This window comes from Eupeodes corollae, chromosome 1, assembly GCF_945859685.1.
Source record: "Eupeodes corollae chromosome 1, idEupCoro1.1, whole genome shotgun sequence".
NCBI lineage: Eukaryota > Metazoa > Arthropoda > Insecta > Diptera > Syrphidae > Eupeodes > Eupeodes corollae.
Window position 1 is genome coordinate 207,205,640 of NC_079147.1, and position 16,776 is coordinate 207,222,415.

Sequence of the window (16,776 nt, forward strand, 5' to 3'; positions counted from 1 at the left end):
TCTAGAAGACCAGGAGCTAACCCTAAAATTATGACCAGGAATCGCCACTGTTTCTGATACTCTTCTTAAATCCGTGCCATAACTAAGAACATCTCCAATTCTTAGTATAACATTATTTATTTTTGGTTGTCAGAAAATGTTTGTTTTACTTTACTAAGTTACATATAAAATGAAACGTAGCTTACTTCGTTTATATGTAAAATGTCAAAAAAAATTTAAACTATGTAAAATTATGTGTGATATTTTATAAACGGTAAATTTATGAAAAGATTGTGAAACGTTTTGCGTTTGTTCAAAATTAATTAATAGTGACTGACAAGAAAAGGACAAGAAATCGGGATTTTTCCATATAAGAAAAGCGAACACTTTTAAAATGAGCCTATGAAGAAGAAACAATAATTGAAAATAAAAACAGATGGAGCTACATACAAGAATGGATTATTTCCATTCTCAGTGGTAGGAAGATTCGAGCCTCTCTCGGCAATACAATCGCAACAAAACACGCCTCTTCTATGGCTTCTGGTCATTGATACAATAAAGGCGGTAGCCTACACGAATGATTTGGTGCTATTGGTGTCAGGAAAGTACACCTCTGTGATTAGTGAAATCACGGAGTCAGCTTTGAAGAAAGTTAGCAACTGGGCCACGAGTTGTGGACTAGGAGTTAACCAAAGTAAAACTGAACTGTTGCTCTTTATCACCAAAACTAAAGTACCGCCCTTCACGCTACCTCGACCCAACGGTCGAATTCTATCATTGTCTTCCAGTGCAAAATATTTGGGAGTTATACTCGACCCTAAACTAAACTGGAAACTAAATATTGAAGTACGGGTTAAGAAGGCCTGTGTTGCCTTCTACGCCTGCAGTAAAACTTTCGGCAAAAAGTGGGGACTTCAGTCGAAGATGATTTTATGGACGTACACAGCCGTAGTACGCCCAATCTTAACATATGGTTCGATGGCACCACAGGGGCCATGCGTACTTGCCCAACGGACGCCTTAAACGTTATTTTGGATCTTCTACCAATAGACCTTTTTATTATAGTATAGTAGTATAGTATACATAGTTTCCTGCAGCGCTATTAGGCTGAAGGAATCAAATAGCTGGTTGTCAAAACCTTATGGTCACAGCAACACTACGAAATTGATTCCCTCAGATATTATCTCGGTAGACACTGACTACTGCACTCCTACTTTGAACCTTAGTAAGGGTTTTAAGGTTATTTTCCCATCCAGAGAAGATTGGGAGGATGACATCGTGTCGATAGGTTTCGACACAACCATCTTTACTGACGGCTCAAAGATGGAGTGCGGAGTTGGTTCTGGTATCTTTTCTAAATCCCTAAATGTAGCCAAATCCTTTAGGCTTCCTGACTTTGGTAGCAATTTTCATGCTGAACTGCTGGCAATAAGGGAGGCATGTAAGATACTTAAACAAAACCCAAACCAAAACCGAAATGTGGCTATCTTTACAGACAGTCAGGCAGCTGTCAAAGCCATTAACTCGGCCATATCCTCATCTTAATTGGTCAAGCAATGTCGCGATGAGCTTGCGAACCTGAATATTAACCTCGGTGTCACCCTGATCTGGGTCCGGGCCATAGTGGTATCGTGGGAAATGAATCGGGCTGACGAGCTAGCCAGGCAAGGATCGGCCCTTCATATGTAGCTCACTTGCGGAAATGGGTAACATTCCTCTTGGTGCTATGAAGGGTAAAATATTTTCTATCTACCAAATCAAACCGAAGTTGGAGCAATTTACCCAACTGCATTATATCTACGAAGATATGGCCCACCTATAACAAAACCCGTACAAACGATCTTCTATGCAGGCCAAGGCAAGACATAGCCAGGATTGTTGCGGTTTGTACCGGACATTGGCCTATAGGAGTTCATGCAGAGAAGTTGGGTATCTCTTACAACACCTTTTGCCGTTGCTGTAGTGACCAAAGAAAAAGTGAAACCATAATCCATTTCTTTTGCAAATGTCCTGCTTTGGCAAACACCAGAATGAAATGCTTTGGAAAAGCATTCTTTCAAGAACTCGATGAGCTATCTGAGACAAAGATTAGGGACCTAATCTTTTTTCTCAATGCGACAAAATGGCTCTAACATAATCGCTTTGAAGCTTCTCTATCAATCTATCCCTTTCAATCAAAGGTCAAACGAGTTTTTGGTATCAAAACGGCGCACTACAGCGCTAATTAGATCTCAGGCTAGGTTGCCTTGAGATCGCCATTTCTACCTACCTACCTACCTACATACGTGGAAGGAAAAATAAACAGCTTGGAAGAGAATAGCATCGAATTTTAATTCCCATTCGGATTCAGCATACTACAGGACCGTTAAGGCACTAAAAAAATGTTACCAAGGATATAAAAAAGAAATCAGGAAGGTGGTCGATAATGATGTACATAGCTGGAATTTTAATATATTTCCTATACAGCTCTGCAATTCCTGTGCCAACTCTTTAAACTATTCTTGAAACATGCATTCCTCCAAAATCAGCATTACTTAAAAGATGTTTGCCTCGTAGATGTTTGCTGTTATAAGCCCCTTCTAGATTTTCCTCGATTTTTTCTAATACATGGATAGTCATCTTTTTAGTCAAACGAAATCTTTTGTAGAAGGCTAAATAATCAAAACGAATAAAGTACTCATTCCTATCGTAAACCTGACAGAGGACACCAACTTTAATCAATTCATGAACGTCCACATCATCTTCCAGTAAATCAGCCAATTCTTTTTTATTATTTTATTTTAGTTTGAACAAATAACTAGTTTTTGTTGGCACAACTAACTGAAATGTCGTATAAGCAAACCGGCCTAAGAGTTCTCGGAACGGGATTTCAGCTGGTTCTATACAGAATCCAATTGTATGAAGAATTAACTGCACAGTTATTTTATTCATTATCTCATAATGAAGGATGAAGCTCATTTCCACTTAAAAAAGAGTGTGTCATTCTTCCTTAGAAATTATGTCCAAAACTGTAACACAAATTTACGACATGTATCGGGCTATGATCATACATTTGTTGAGGCCAGCTATACCTGATACCCCTAAAATAGAGGCGCTGAGCCCTGGAACATTTAAAAATAGACAGTTTCTATGAGCATAAGGTTGTGCTAATTTAAGCGATATTAAACTTAATAAATATATTTAAATAGCCCAACAAAATTGACATTAATCATATTCTATGATTCAAAATCATTTTAAATTGACCCACCCTGTATGAATGTATAGGACAAGACATGCCTGTACCTAACTATAGGCCTGTTGCTGCTGTTAGCCTTTTGAATAATTGAATCAATAATATAAAGCAAAATGAACACACATGCATGAATATGTAAGTGCTTTTTCTGACACACGGTCGTTGTTATTCATTCATCAGTTCAGTTGACGATAGGTAGGAAGGTATAGGTATATAAATGAAAATTTCAAACCCATGCTTTGCAAACTTCACGCTAAAGCTAATTGACGCAGCAGCACAGCGCAGAGTTGATGTTGATGTGATGATGAATTTTATGATAAGAGTATTCTATGATGAGAATGATGATGGTTATGTGAAGGCGAACGATAGTGACAATGAAAGTAGAGATGTCAAAAATTTGCATTATTATAAAAAGTGACAGAAACAACACTCACCATGTAATAATAATTGTTATCTTCATTATATTGGATGTGTCTTTGTGTGTGTGTGAAGAGGATGTGTGTTGTAATTTGTAATTTATATCATGTTGACATGATGTAAGCACTATGAGACACTTTGAGTTAAAATTAATATACGAAAAGTTAATTTATGCTGTAATTATATTCTTGACTACTTTTTACCTTCTTGAACACACCCAGGTGTAAAATGATTGTTTAAAGTGTCAAACATGGCAGTTATTTAATTTGGTTAAATGGAATTTTATTTGACTTTTAACCATTAAAACATCGTGATAACTAGTAACTGCTTTCCAAACGTGCAGTTGACACATGTCAAATACACAAAATTTCATCAAAACAAATTCAAATTGTCCAAAGTGAAAAAATGAATCATTTGTTTGAGCTGTTTGTTTAAACAGATGGAGGTTAAACGTGAAGTGTGAGCAGAACTGAAAACGCACAAAACATGACGATTTACCAATTGCTTAAAAAACGAATACTGCTTTCAACTTTTGCGAGGAATTGACTAATCACGCAAAAGTAACTTTTCTCAACGATTGGGTTAGCAGGGACATTCAACTTTTAATTTTCTAGTTCATTCCAAAAGCAAAATAAGTTTCTAAATAGACTTAAACTCAACACACCTAAAAGAGAATTCACTTTGGACTCTTTTCAAGCACATCATTTTGACGTTCTACTATTTTACCTCACTCAATCGCATATGCTTAACAAATTTAAATCTTTATGCCTCTTTTTAATTTTTTTAGAAGGGCCGGGAATATATGAAGAAATGTCAAAAAAAAAGATCGCCAAAGGGAAAATCGTCCAGAAACAGTACATTTTAATAACGGGTGTTCTTTTTAAACGTGTGGTTTTAGATCTCACAATACTTTTTCTGAATTCTTTCTTTTGACAGATGTCTCCTTTGTGTATAAAATCTGTAATACTATCATCGCGAGATTATATGAGGCAACACTTCAAAACTTCCAACGCCAATTTGGCAACAACGAACGTCAAAAATAGTCCATGATAGAACAGTAGATTTTTTATACAACGTTACAGCTATCAGAAAGATCAACTCAACAAGATCGTGCGAACTTATTTTGGTGACCCGAGACGACTGCAACCTTTGAAGAAAAGATCTAAACACTCCCTTATAAAATGTGCCACTCGGCTGAAATTTATTCGAACCTGTTGCAGAGGCCTCTTGTCCGAAATTATTTTTAAAACATATTAACCAACACTTATCGTTATAATAAAGCTTAGTTGTTGGGCATAACATTAAATTACATACTTTTTATTTCTTCTTGAAAACTACATGTCAAAGAAACACCGGTTAGTATACTCCTGATAGTGTGAATAAAGAATAAATTAAAATTTTATTTTGTAATTTTAACTTTTATAAAATGTTGCATGATAAATTATTTCAATGCTTATTTAGGAATTTTGTATGCACGCGTCATTGTAACACCAAAACAACTGCCTTCTAACCGACTTTTCCTATTGACATAAATGTGTCTAACTAGACAAACTCCTTTACAGACCACTAAACAGCGTTATTGCTGCTCTCAACCTTTACATAAATCTTTGACATCATCAAAATTATCATTGACATTTTATCTTTCGTACACCTATGTAGGTATACAATCAATCTCTTTTCACAACTTCCAACCCTACTATCCTACAGAGAAAAATACATATACATACATATTGTAGGTATGTACTTACCTTTGGCAGTATTTATCTGATACGTGATATCTGCATTCGGATGCAATCCAAACACCTCCGGGGTGTCATTTGCTGGCAAACTATTTATATAGTCAACGAATCCTTGCAAGCTCTTCGTCACAGGCACTCGGTAGCCTTTGTAAAATTCAAACGACGACGTCAGTAGACTCTCACAAAACCACACAGCCGTGAAAGTAGTCAAAAGTCGTTTATCGAAATCATCTGTAACCCGTCCGCCATATTGTACTTCGCCTAGCATATAGCATACAGTTTGCCAAGATACACCCTTCTTTGGATCCATTTCATCCAAGTGATTCTGGATAAATTGAACGCTTGCGGCAAAATCAGCTTGATTGAATTCGTAGGGTACATTCCAACCGAGAGGACCGAATTTACGACGTTCTTGAATGACGGTGTGCAGGAAAGCAACTGTATATAAAAGTGGCGGCCATTGTGGGGCAGAAGTGTAATCCAGGAAGTCTTGACTAAATGCCTTTTGATTAAAAAAAATAAAGCCAACACAACAAATGAATACAATTTTTGTAGAAATTACCCATAAAGTTGGTTGTACTGCTTCAGAGGCAGACCTCTCTTACCTGATAGCTTCGTTTCATGCTTGCTCGGATGCCCTGAGGTGGTTCATTTGTGAATTTTATAGCCATTTGCAATAATCCAATAGGGAATTCCGAGTGTGGTTCTGTCGTTACCCACATCCGAAAGGAGTCATCGATGTGCTCTGATTCGACCAACAAGTCAATCACTTCTGTGCAAAATGGTAAGGAGAGATGGACGTTTTGTAGGAGAACCCAACCTCCGGTAGACATGGCTTCGAGAATCATCTTGCGGGCATGGAACTCTTGACCTTGGCCCATCGAGACCGATTTAAGTGCTGATGGACATTTGAGTGAAGATTGTATACGTGTGTTTAGTTTTAAACCAAGGACAGAGGGTTAAATAATAGATACTCACGAATTCCCTTCTGTTTGGCCAAAATTCCTATTTGAGTAGTTGGATCGGAACCGATGGATAACAGACAAACGAAGGGTGTGCGTGGTTCTGATTCCAACCATGTTGCTTCCAAATCGAGAATTTGCATTTCACTGTACTCAGGACCGAGGGATTCTAAAATTAAAAAAAGGCCTTTGAAATGTTTAAGACTGGAGGAATGTAAGCGTACCTTCAATGTATTTTTTTGCTTGAGAAATCGTTCTGTCTGGACTCCATGAACGTACCAACAGCAACTTCCTGAAGCCATCCAACGAAGCCTGATAACCACAGGGTATGTCTTCCATTTCAGGTTTCTCAGCCTCATACCATGCTCGCCACTCCTTCTCACTGGACTCAATCTATTAAGAAAATATTGAAAAGTCATACATTTACCTCTCATCAGAAAACTTACAATTTGCAAAACATTCAAAAACGTATCTAGCTTGCTTATCTCGACCAAATTCAACCAAGTTATATCTAGAATCCATCTGAAGGGTTTAGGTGCCACAGCATTTAAATCCAACGACGCTCCTCCCTTGATAAATGCCATAAACTCTTCATGGGTTATATTCCCTTTGTGGTAGTCAATTTTGATAGCCAGCATCAAGGTGAACAATTGCTTATGCCTTTCGTACAAACTGCGATTGGTAAAGGCCCAAACTTCATACGTCAGGTACTTAAGAATAATATTGATCCTTTCTTCAGTGACGCTGGATTTCGTGGATTTGGTTATCGAGTTATTGAAGATCACCAAAAATTGCTTCAAAGAATTTTGATACATGACATTGACATTACTCATTTCAGTGATCAAAAAGTAGAGGATCGACCCTCGAGCTGCTACAGCACGATATTCTTCACGAGCTTTCATGATCTTCTTTTCGGTGATTTCGGATATCTTCAATTTTTGATTTACTTCTTCGGCTGTGGATTTAGTCACACGAAGTACTTCAATCAGAGCTTCATCGTCGACCAAAGAGCCTTGGGAGGAACTCAAACGGTACAGCAGATTTGCTTCGAGCTCCTTCATGTTCCGCTGATTTTGCATGACAGTTTCAAATAGGGCAACTCGTTCAGCTTCCAGATCAGATTTTTCCATGAGAATTACTCGACCCAAAAGCTGGTCCTCCAAGCCACGCATGGTCACAGTGAAATCGATAATTGAGGTTTTTGCACTCATCTCGGGACTAAAAGCCGGGTTAGGAAGCTTTGTTGTGATGTAGAGCATGAAACCCGGCATGACGTCACACTCTTTGTCACCGACGAGCACCTTTTCGATACTTCCCGACTTGATGAAGTTCTTCTCCAAAACATTATCAATCACCGGATCGAGCTCTGTTCCCACATCCTCGATGAGCAGAGGCCGTCCCAACGACAAAGAATCTTCCAGATGAGTCCTAAAATACTTGTGGTTAAGCGACGTTATCTGCAGTTCATTCTTATCCTCCTTGCACTTAATCCATATCTTTCCTTGACTCTGGGGGTCAACCAACAATGGGTAACTACTCGACTTGGTGGCAATCAAGGCATTCTGAACAGACAACTCATCGTTGGGCAAGCCCTGCAAAGTCCACTCCGAAACTGTCGACGAGTCTACCAGCATATTTGTGATATTTAAATTCAATGTAAACGGAATGACGCGTTGCTTTAGAATTGTCATCCAAGTTTTGATTAGGTTTGTGCGGAACTCCTGATTGTAGGGACCGCAGTACGATAGAAATCCGGTTGCCAAAAGAACATCGCCCACCAGTTTTCCTAATTGAATTTTAAATTCCTTACTTTGATTTGTCCAGCGGTGTTTCTCATCTGTCAGTCCGTTGATTAGGGCGGTTGCCGCTGTCATTTTACGCAAACAAACATTTGCTGCATCCGTTAGACGTTGCTTCTCGCCCACAGCTTTGTCATACTGATTTTTAACTTGCTGCAATGCATCCTCACGTTCGCGTAATTGTTCCTCAGCCCCGGCTAAGTCATCCATGGCAAGCTGAAAAACGGATATTCATCATAAAATTGTTCAACTCTCTGTGGGCGTGGGGTCTATGGGAGTTTAGGGAAATGTTGAAAATTACCTTCAATCTCGCTTCCTGCATTGTGAGATTTGCCTTCAACGGCAAGACTTCTTTGTTCACACTATGAAAAAATCCCATGGCTTTTGTCCATGAAAGCAAACCAGCAACGTCACCGCAAACTCGTCGTGCCATGTCCATGTTGTAGTCCTCCATTCGAAAGTAGGGTTGCAACAAGTCAATCATTTCATCGTTGATAGTATCCTTGGGGTAGTTTTGCAATTGGAGAAGGAATGTTGCACTCGCCATCATCTACACAAAGAACGAAAAATACCTATAGAAAAAAGTAGATGCCTTTTGGAAAACAATTTACCTTTAAGGACTCCTGCCAAGACGGCTTTGGGCATGGAGTGGCAGCATCAGGGATACACGGATGCAACTTTCTTTTGAACAAAATCAACACACAGTCCATGATTCGCATAATCAGATGCGGAGGACGTCCCAATTTCCTCACAGTGGCGATATGAGCTGGTTTAATAGTGTTAAGGGCGTTTTCAGCTTCCTCGAGAGCTGGTTTCGCAGCTTCGAGCTTCTCTTCAGCTAGTGCCTTCTCATTCGCGATGCACGCCACTAAAGCTTCAGCCTTTTCCTTGACAATCATAACCTGATTTTTCACAATTTCAGCTTGCATTGCACGTTCAGTCACTTCGACGAGTACAGATTCAGCTTTTTTTGAAGCTTCTACAAGCTCTTGCTCCATTACAGCCAGGTCTTTCTTTAAAATCTCCACTGACGCTGATGCTTCCTTGAGCTTCTCCAAACCTGTGTCCATCTTCTCAACTCCATCACCCAATTCTTTTTGTTTTTGTTGATAAATGTTCTTATACCCGGCAATAAAGTTCAGATAAGACTTAGGAGTAACATGTGTGGCCCTACGGAATCTTTGGAAGTATTCCACAGAGGTCTCAGAAACGACATCTTGTATTGATCCCAAAGCGGTGACTAGTTCCTTTTTCACCGCTGGTGTGCACTCAATTTCGAAATCATTCAGAAAATGTTGAGCCACTGAGATGAGAGCGTCCTTGGGCCATGGTTGAAACCAATCGATAGTACATCCTGATACTAGTGCCGGGAATCTTTGAACTCTAGCCCTGAAAGTCTCCCCAACTGGAGAGAAACAGAAAGCCACATGGAGATTGGTGCACGTTCTAGCTAAAAAGAACTCCATAACACTTTCCGGAGTGGCAGTCTTGCGCTGATTTTCACGTTTCATAACTGGCGTCAGTTCTTGAACTATCTCAGCTTGTTCGTCTCGAGTGAATAAGTTCGAGATCACTCCCGATGACAGAATATTATTCAAATATTCTAGGAAACCTTCCTCCTTGATATCCAAATCAGAGAACAGAAAAGTGGTACCTTTTCCTTGAACACCGCATGTCCTATACAAAAGCTTCAAATCTTCCAAGAAGTTGGCGACATTGTAGGATCGAGTCAGACTTATCTGGAATGTTTTGTATCCGGCAATGAACGATGCCAACTTAGTGAGTGACTGCTTGCCAGATCCACCAACTCCAACCAACATTACGTTTCCTCTTGGATGTCTGATGATGCGAGAGATCTTAACTAAATGCAACATAGCATCGGGGAAGAAGACTAAATCCATTCCAGACCCTCTTACCATTTCATTGAACTGCGCCAAGAACATAAACAACCTTTCCCGCAGAACTTCATGGGAACTAACCGGCTCGTAGACCTTAGGCAATTCCATATCAGCATCTTCTCCCTCTTCACCTGTGGGTTCTGGAGCGTCCCGCATGAAATCCACAAACACAGGACTTGGCCCGATCATTTCCACGTGAGCTTCACTAAGTTCATTGCGGACCAAACTCACCAACTCACCGCTAAACCATTCCTTGTCTTGAACCGTTGTAAAACGATCTGCAAAAACTCTGGTGCATTCATGTTTCCAAAGCGACATCATTACACTTTCCGCTGTTATAACTGTGGACAGAGTTCCCACCATACCTTGCCAGATTCTCGACAAATCCCTCAGACTGAAAACATAGTGGAACTTAGCCGGAGTGGGGAGAAGATTCTCCCGCGTACGCTGCCAGATGTATCGGGTTATAAAGATCAACTTTTTGACAAGGTTTCGAACCTCTGGAGCGAAGCCACGTTTGTTATTGTAATGACCCTCGCCAACAACCCTGAATATCTTGTCAATGGACTCATTGTCTGGGATATTGCAATTAAATACGCTGAACTGTCGTTTCAACCTCGAAGGTATATCATTGCGTCCTCCACCAGGAAGACCCATCGCCCCAACATACTGAACATCAACAACAGTCGTAAAGTCCCCAGGCTTCTCCAGACTATAGAAACCTTTCATATCCATGGTTTGACGAACTATCTCATTGGTAATCTGGTCACCCCATTCATTGATCTCGGGAAGGTTGATATCGTCGATGAAGACAATAAGTTTCCGTCCTCCCGGCGGACCAAAAGTCACTCCAACGCGCTTCTCTACATAGCTCTCTATGGTTCGCTGAAACTGATAAGGACTTGTTGCGGATGAGAAATTGAATGACCTTCCCATATACGATTCCGGATTCATTTTCTTCATGAAGTTTTTCATCATCACCGTCTTGCCGGTTCCCTGTTCACCAATCAGCATCACAGCTCTCTCCTGATTAGCAATAGTCCCGATAAGATAGTCAATCCGGACGTTATCCACTATCGGCACCAAGATACTCAGATAATCTGGTGTTGATACCTCCGGATACATATAGGGGGTGACTAGTGTCTTCCACGATTGCCACATTCCAGTGGGCGATACGAAAAAATCAAATATCGTACTCTCTTGCCCCTTCATCTTGGGGTAATCGAAATGGGGGAAAGTCTCTTTGACATAGGCATCAAGCTTGCAACGGTCCGCTGAGTTAAGATATCCACCTAGTCCCCAGGCAATTGAAAAAATATACAACCGGTGTAGATGTTCGGGGGTACAGGTATCTTCCTTTTCGTCGGATTTCACTTCCTCTGGGATTTCATCTAAAATTACAAAAGTAGAAACCAGGAAAAGGAAAAAGAAAATCTATCAAATTCAATGCAATAGGAAGATATTTTTGTTTTTTTAATTTTTTGTTTACATAAAGACGAAGAGAAAGTTATTTGTGTGAAAAAGAGTTAAAAAGTGGTGCGTCTTTGACAAAGAACAAACTATAGGACGAAAGGACACACAGAAATACCAAAAAGAGACATCACAGGACATTCACGTTTATACACATAGAGTTTAAGTTTTTTTGTTTGGAAGAGGGATACTTTACCGCCCTCACTGGCGTTTGAAAGTCGCCGGTTATCATCCTTTGATTGCTCTACTGCTGGAGCTGCTGTAGGGGCCGCTACAGCTGCAGCCCCTTTAGCCGATGACGGAGCTGTAGCTGGGTCAGCGGGTTTAGATCCAGCCGAACTTGCTGTGGACTTAGTTCCAGTCGAACCTGTAGCAGACTTAACTCCAGCTGAACCTTGTGAAACAGCTTTATCACTAGGTTTAGCAGTAGCTTTGACGGTGGTAGCTGATGCAGCCTTTGCTTCGGCTGTTTTACCTGAAAATAATTCATTCGCCCATGTTCGGGTAAAATTTTGAAAATTCAATCCAATTCAAACAAAAACAACATCAGTGTGGGGACTTATGAACGACGGTGAACAAAATTAACCAAAGAAGATGGAAGGCTTTAGAATAAAAGATACCCAGACCAAAAAAATTAAATTTTCAAGCTACTTTATCACGACTCAATCATTGCCCAAAAATTTAACGAAGGACCAATTTTTAGTGAAGATTAAAGGTTTGTAACTTTGCTTTCTGTAATCCGATTTTTAATATATTTATCCTTTCATTTTCGTAAGTTTTTTCAGCTTTTTAAATTAATTGAAGTTAGAGGATTTAGTAAACTCAATAGGGCTTAATTATTTAATTTTAGAACATACGCATTCATTAAGTGTGTCAACATTGATTTCTTTTAAACTTTAAAAAGGCGAAATTCTTGATTAGGGCTTCAAAAGCAAGTTTTACCTAGGGCACTTACCTATTACATTCAAATTTACCTTAGGTTCAGTTTTACCATTTGAAGGAGTTGCCCTTATACACGGTTCTTCAAATCTTTTACATCCACTAAACTTAAGTATGTTTCTTTATGAAACTGAGTCTAAAGTCTTGCTTAATTTGTTCCAAGTTCTGCCTATCCCAAATTCGCAAATTCGATACCTTACCTTCTTGACTGTCCTTGCTGGACATGCTAGCAGCGCCTTCCTCGTCTTTCTTAACAGGTACCAAGCCTTCCAAGATAAATAACATCTGTTGCACAATATTACACTGCAATACCGACATCAGCAATTTCAAATTCTGTGTGCCCCAATTAAATATGGACAAAAAAGACTGCTCAAAAAGGTCGCTAAACACGGTCTTCTCACCAGGCGAGCGAGACTTGAGCCAAGCTTGAACAACTATAAGACAAATTTGATAATTTCAAAAAGTTTTTCTATACAGTAATAACAAAAAACAAAAATCTTACTTGGTCTTGAATCCAGTCCCGAAGAACTCATGTAGACCATTCCATTTCGGGAAACTGTAGCCGGCGATGCGTTGTCAATGTTATGAGGCTCAAAGATAATTTTACAGGTTGGTGCCATCACTAAACGATCACCATTTGCCAATGTCAGAGTCTTATTGTCATCGAGTACTGAGTTCAAGTTTTCAATCCAAATACTGTCTACCGGTCCGTCCAGCACCAGCCAAATATTCTCCCCGCCCTTGCTCTTTAATGTTTTTCGCCAGAGAGCTGAGAATATTCCATCGGTCCAATCATTTGTCGCAACATCTAATCGCCCAAACATCTGAGCTGAAGTTATAGCCTTCGGATTCATTCTCATCTCCCGATGGACGGTACCCATCTGGGTCATAGCCTTCATGAGGGTGTGAATGCAGGTGGTCTTGCCAGCACCACTTGGACCCAATGCCATAATACCATGTCGCACCTTTTGTGTTTCATACAACTGAATCAGTTTCAACACCCATGGCGGATGATACACCAATCCAGCTTCATCAGCTTGTTGGGCTATCGCCGTTTCTAACTCTGGGTAATTTGTCTTCTCCAAAGTCTGTGAAACATCAACAGCAAATAGAAAAAAAGGACAATATAGACACCCAAAGTAAAATATTAATGCCATAACTCACCTGATTGGGAAACAAATCCGATACAAGAGACATAAATAAAGGCTCATCTTCGTCAATCAATTTAGACAGATTCATGTCCCTCAGCACCCGCATAACTATCGTACTCTCGCTATCTTTGGAATTGCTACGTTTCGAAGCACCCAATGTTCGCAGCACCGACAGGATGTTCCTTAACCCAAAGTCATAATGCACCTGTTTTGTCAATTGTTCCTCGCATAATTTGTATAGAGTGTAGAATTTTCTTGCCAGTGTTATGTTCTCCAAAAATCCACACGATGCTAGTTTGACACGAATGATGATTTGTCGGTCGGGAACCATCATAGCAACGGTACGAAATTGGATTTTTAGATTCTCCGGTAGTTCTTTCCGACCAGCATAGCCGGGATTCTGTTTAAGTGATAGAAAAAAAGGAGAGGAAATATAACGTTTTAGAAAGTTCCATACGGACATTAGAAGCAGTTTGTTGATGCTGTAGGAGGTTTTGGAAGGAGGACGACAAAGGAAAGTGTATCATTTTTCTTTGTTTAATTTAAGAATTTCTCCTACGGACTATGAAATGTATTCAAGACTCTAAAATATTGACAGTGGGATATGCTCTTTGACAGTTTTAACAAAAACGAAAAAATGTAGAGGTATACAAAACTTGATGTGGTCCTGAGTGAGACTACCATGCTTAAACATTTCCAAAAAGAACTCTGTACTCCAATTTCTTTTTACTTAATCCACTTCTTGATAAAGCTGGTGCAATTCACGATTGAATCTTTTCCTTCATTCACCGTCTTCGCATAGTATGTAGGACCAAATATCCTTTTGTAAGTGCCCAGTATCAATTCCCTCCTTTTACTTATCGTCTATCAATATGCGCGGTAAATAGAACTGGTAAAATTAGAGTTTTGTACAACTTGGACTTTGTCTTTTGAGAAAGGAGCTTTGAACTCATTTGTTTGGCCAAATCGAAGTAGCACCGGTTTGCAAAGGTAATTCTTCGTCAGATTTCGCATAAGATGTCGTTCGTGGAATTATTATATCTGTTTCTTGTTGATAGTATATATATTTATTTGAAGCTGGTAAAAAAGATGGTGGTCTCAATTTAAAATTCGTTGATCTTTTCCAGGATTTGGTTTAAAGTGAATGTTTGATCTATCGTTGATCGACCTGGCCTGAAGCCAAATGTGCCGATCATAATGTTGCAGAAAGGTTTAAAACGCGTACATATCATATATTGAATATTTACTAGTTTATCAATACAGTGTCTTTAATTTCTATAGATTTTTGACAACTACGATTTTAAAGTTAATCTTCGACTAAAACTAAATTTGACCGCAGAATTACCTAACGTTTGTTCAGTTCTCAGTTGATTGAGCATTGTTAGAAGAAATTGGCTCACATAGACTCCTAGCGGTGGAAGAATGTTATTGGCTGTCATGATAAATATAATTGAATTTCCATCCATTTTCCGAAAATGCTAAATTAGTTTTTTAACATTGCATACAATATTTAACCCATAAAATATTAAAACACTGTAAAAGTACAATATTTTCTGTGAATCCATTGAAACGAATGACGTTTTAATTTTTTTTCGGCTTAGTTGATTCTATTTGAACTGACTTATACTCAAAAAACCTTATTTTATTCCAATTTTGGAATTATTGAGTCCCACTGTTGTCTGTGATTCCTTTTTTGTTGGATGATGATAATGAAGAAACAAATTGGTTCGACTTCGACATCAGCCTGAGAAAATGTTTTATTTATATTTATTTATCGTTTTCACTCCCACCTCCCTCCCCCCTCACATAAACATTTAACCCCTTTTGTTGATCAAAAAATCGAGATATGGGTGACGATTAATTGGAAATCTATCTGCTTGCGAGTACACACCTGTCTCATTAACCTTTTCTATTAGGCACTATGCTAAGGATAAGTTCTTTTAAGATGGATCTATTTTGTGCACCTTATATTTATCCATACCTATGTATTAAAGTGTATAAATTTATATATACAAACGTAGATATAAATATACAAAATAGTATATTGGAAATGTCAAGTTTTATCGTAACAAATTATTGAAATTAGAAGTTATGGTACATTTTCTTATCGTAAAATTAATATAAGGCAATTAATTAAATCCTTATTTTTCTTGTGAAGATAAAGGCAAATATCGACTTTATAGACATCGGAAACTTATCCTTCGGCGAAGTTTTATTAAAATAAAATTATTTTGAATTATGGTCTTTGTGTATATTGTATACGTCTATAAACATAATTATTAAGTTTTGAAAATGAAACTGGCATAGATTCTTACCGAACGGGCCTTCTAGTGGTTTCTTTTTGAAACATATTTTAATTATTGAAAACTAATTTTTAAAGTGAGTTTTTTTTTAACAAAACTTTTAGCACGCAGTGAAGGTCACACTAAGCGCGCTGTCCCTGGAGATTGTGAAGGTTGAGAAGTGAAAAAGCACAATCATCTACTTCGTTATCGATTCTTAGTTCGGGTTTTCAATTAGCTTGAATTGGAAATCGATTTAGACTGAAAAATAATCTGACAAGGCGAATTCTTATCAACAAATATAGTTACATAGTTAGGTGTAAATTGTAGTGTAGTTGCATCATTGGACCACTTTTATTTGAAAATAAAGCTGGGAATAAGTTTTTGGTCAACAGTTGGCTTATAATTTTGTACTTTTGTTATATAGAAACTATATGGTAATTTTTGTGTTTGTAAAACATTTCGAACTAAAAATTGTAATCAAACATGACATTATACGAAGGTAGAGAAGTGGGTCTACAGGCTAAACCAATAGGTCTATTGAGTTCAAAATTGGTATTTAAGGTTTGAAGGTTCAGTTTTTTTAAGATCAAAATAAAAGAAGTTCTCATACATTTATATTGATTTTTTTTAAGTTGGCGATATCCTTAAAAAGAGCACCCTTAACCAGCAACTCGATTTTCGAAAGGATGGTCCCAACTAAAAATGGTGATAGGCCAGGTCATAACCTTTCAGAATTTGGCAATTTGTTTATAGGACTGTCATGCCAGAGGTCTTGAGTTCGATCCCTGCCTGTGCCATCTAAAGTTTTTTCCACTGGTACTGGCTCTTGAGAGGAATTGACAAATCCTATAAGAGTAATTCTTGTCATAAAAAGTGCTTTGCTCAAACTAGCCGTTCGGTATTCG

General features: G+C 38.6%; 1 protein-coding gene across 4 annotated transcripts in view; it reads right to left on the reverse strand.

Moving 5' to 3' along the window:
* The window catches only part of LOC129953873 (dynein axonemal heavy chain 5), a 106,637-nt gene that overhangs the window by 45,683 nt on the left and 44,178 nt on the right, over positions 1–16,776 (reverse strand). For 2 of the 4 annotated variants that reach the window (XM_056067389.1, XM_056067390.1), the window contains 11 exons: positions 13,600–13,986; positions 12,938–13,523; positions 12,636–12,869; positions 11,693–11,971; positions 8,740–11,417; positions 8,430–8,678; positions 6,776–8,344; positions 6,554–6,722; positions 6,346–6,498; positions 5,973–6,265; positions 5,377–5,869 (listed from right to left, as the gene is read on the reverse strand). In XM_056067389.1, coding sequence (XP_055923364.1) covers positions 5,377–5,869; positions 5,973–6,265; positions 6,346–6,498; positions 6,554–6,722; positions 6,776–8,344; positions 8,430–8,678; positions 8,740–11,417; positions 11,693–11,971; positions 12,636–12,869; positions 12,938–13,523; positions 13,600–13,986 — 7,090 coding nt within the window. The remainder of the gene's footprint in view (positions 1–5,376; positions 5,870–5,972; positions 6,266–6,345; positions 6,499–6,553; positions 6,723–6,775; positions 8,345–8,429; positions 8,679–8,739; positions 11,418–11,692; positions 11,972–12,635; positions 12,870–12,937; positions 13,524–13,599; positions 13,987–16,776) is intronic. The other 2 variants (XM_056067391.1, XM_056067392.1) reach the window with 1 other exon arrangement.